The 1,981-nt window shown below is 54.2% G+C and overlaps 1 protein-coding gene across 1 annotated transcript in view; it reads left to right on the top strand.

Moving 5' to 3' along the window:
* LOC107307649 (gamma-aminobutyric acid type B receptor subunit 1-like) overlaps window positions 1-1,925 on the top strand; it is a gene marked incomplete at its 3' end in the record, with an annotated part of 16,148 nt that extends 14,223 nt beyond the window's left edge. Inside the window, exon 3 of the mRNA XM_015851175.1 lies at window positions 1,813-1,925. Within this exon, the coding sequence (XP_015706661.1) occupies window positions 1,813-1,925 (113 nt within the window). The remainder of the gene's footprint in view (window positions 1-1,812) is intronic.
* Window positions 1,926-1,981: the final 56 nt, after the last annotated feature.

The raw sequence follows: 1,981 nt of genomic DNA, 5'->3' as shown, positions 1-1,981 counted from the left end.
TTTAGGTCGCACTTCCGGTTTCGATTTAGGCCCCACATCTGGTTTTAGGCCCCACATCCGGTAAAGTAGGCTGACTTCTGCTTTAGGCCACACTTCCGGTTCCGCTATAGGCCCCATTTCCGGCTTGGGCCACACTTTCAGTTTCACTTTAGGCCGCACTTTCAGTTTCACTTTTGGACACATGGTTCCGATTTAGGCCCCACTTCCGGTTCCGCTATAGGCCTCACTTTCAGTTTGGGCCCCACTTTCGGTTTCACTTTAGGCCGCACTTTCAGTTTCACTTCTGGCCACACGGTTCCGATTTAGGCTCCACTTCCGGGTCCGCTTTAGGCCCCACTTCTGCTTTAGGCCGCACTTTCGGTTTCACTTTAGTTCGTGCTTCTGGTTCCGCTACAGGCCGCACTTTCAGTTTCGCTTTAGGCCGCACTTTCGGTTTCACTTTGGGCCACACGGTTCCGATTTAGGCTCCACTTCCGGTTCCACTTTAGGCCCCACTTCCGGTTTCGATTTAGGCCCCACTTCCGCTTTAGGCCGCACTTTCAGTTTCACTTTTGGACACATGGTTGTGATTTAGGCCCCACTTCCGCTTTAGGCTGCACTTTCGGTTTCACTTTTAGGCCATGCTTCTGGTTCCGCTACAGGCCGCACTTTCAGTTTCACTTTAGGCCCCACTTTCAGTTTCGATCTCAGTCGCACTTTCAGTTTCGCTTTTAGGTCGCGCTTCCGTTTTCGATTTAGGCCCCACATCTGGTTTTAGGCCCCACATCCGGTAAAGTAGGCTGACTTCTGCTTTAGGCCACACTTTTGGTTTCGCTATAGGCCGACTTTCAGTTTGGGCCCCACTTTCGGTTTCACTTTAGGCCGCACTTTCGGTTTCACTTTTGGCCACATGGTTGTGGTTTAGGCCACACTTCCGGGTCCGCTTTAGTCCCCACTTCCGCTATAGGCCACACTTTCAGTTTCACTTTAGGCCGAGTTCTGGTTTCGATATCAGCCCCACTTCCAGTTCTGCTATAGGCCTCGCTTTCAGTTTGGGCCCCACTTTCGGTTTCACTTTAGGCCGCACTTTCAGTTTCACTTTTGGCCACATGGTTGCGATTTAGGCCCCACTTTCGGTTTTGTTTTAGGCCCCACTTCTGGTTCCGGTTTAGGCCACACTTTCGGTTTCACTTTTGGCCACACGGTTGCAATTTAGGCCCCACTTCCGGCTTTGTTGTAGGCCGACTTCCAGTTCAGGCCGTATTTCCGGTTCCAGTTTAGGCCCCACTTCCAGTTTGAGCCCCACTTTCAGTTTCACTTTTAGGCCGCGCTTCCAGTTTTGCTTTAGGCCACACTTTCAGTTTCGCTTTAGGCCGCACTTTCGGTTTCACTTTTGGCCACATGGTTCCGATTTAGGCTCCACTTCCGGTTCCACTTTAGGCCCCACTTCCGCTTTAGGCCACACTTTCAGTTTCACTTTGGGCCACACTTCCAGTTGCGTTTGTGGCCCCATACGTTAGCTCTGTATATCAGCCCCATAACCCAGCCCCATAAATCAGCCCCATAGCTCAGCCCCATAGCCCAGCCCCACAGCTCAGCCCTATAGCCCAGCCCTATAGCCCAGCCCCATAGATCAGCCCCATAGCCCAGCCCCATAGCCCAGCCCCATAGCCCAGCCCCACAGCTCAGCCCTATAGCCCAGCCCTATAGATCAGCCCCATAGCCCAGCCCCGTAGCCCAGCCCTATAGACCAGCCCTATAGCCCAGCCCCATAGATCAGCCCCATAGCCCAGCCCTATATCTCAGCCCCATATCCCCCTTTCTCTCCTATAGGGCCACGTGGTGTTCGACGCCAGCGGGTCTCGCATGGCCTGGACCCTCATTGAGCAGCTGCAGGGTGGGTGCGGCCCCATCTCCCCCTATCTGCCCCCCATCTCCCCCTATCTGCCCCCCATGTCCCCTAATTGCCCCCCATCTCCCCCTATTTGCTCCCCATGTCCCC

This window comes from Coturnix japonica, unplaced genomic scaffold (genome assembly GCF_001577835.2).
Source record: "Coturnix japonica isolate 7356 unplaced genomic scaffold, Coturnix japonica 2.1 chrUnrandom746, whole genome shotgun sequence".
Classification (NCBI taxonomy): Eukaryota; Metazoa; Chordata; class Aves; order Galliformes; family Phasianidae; genus Coturnix; species Coturnix japonica.
Note: the sequence above shows the minus strand (reverse complement) of the source record. Positions and strands in the feature narration are given on the sequence as shown.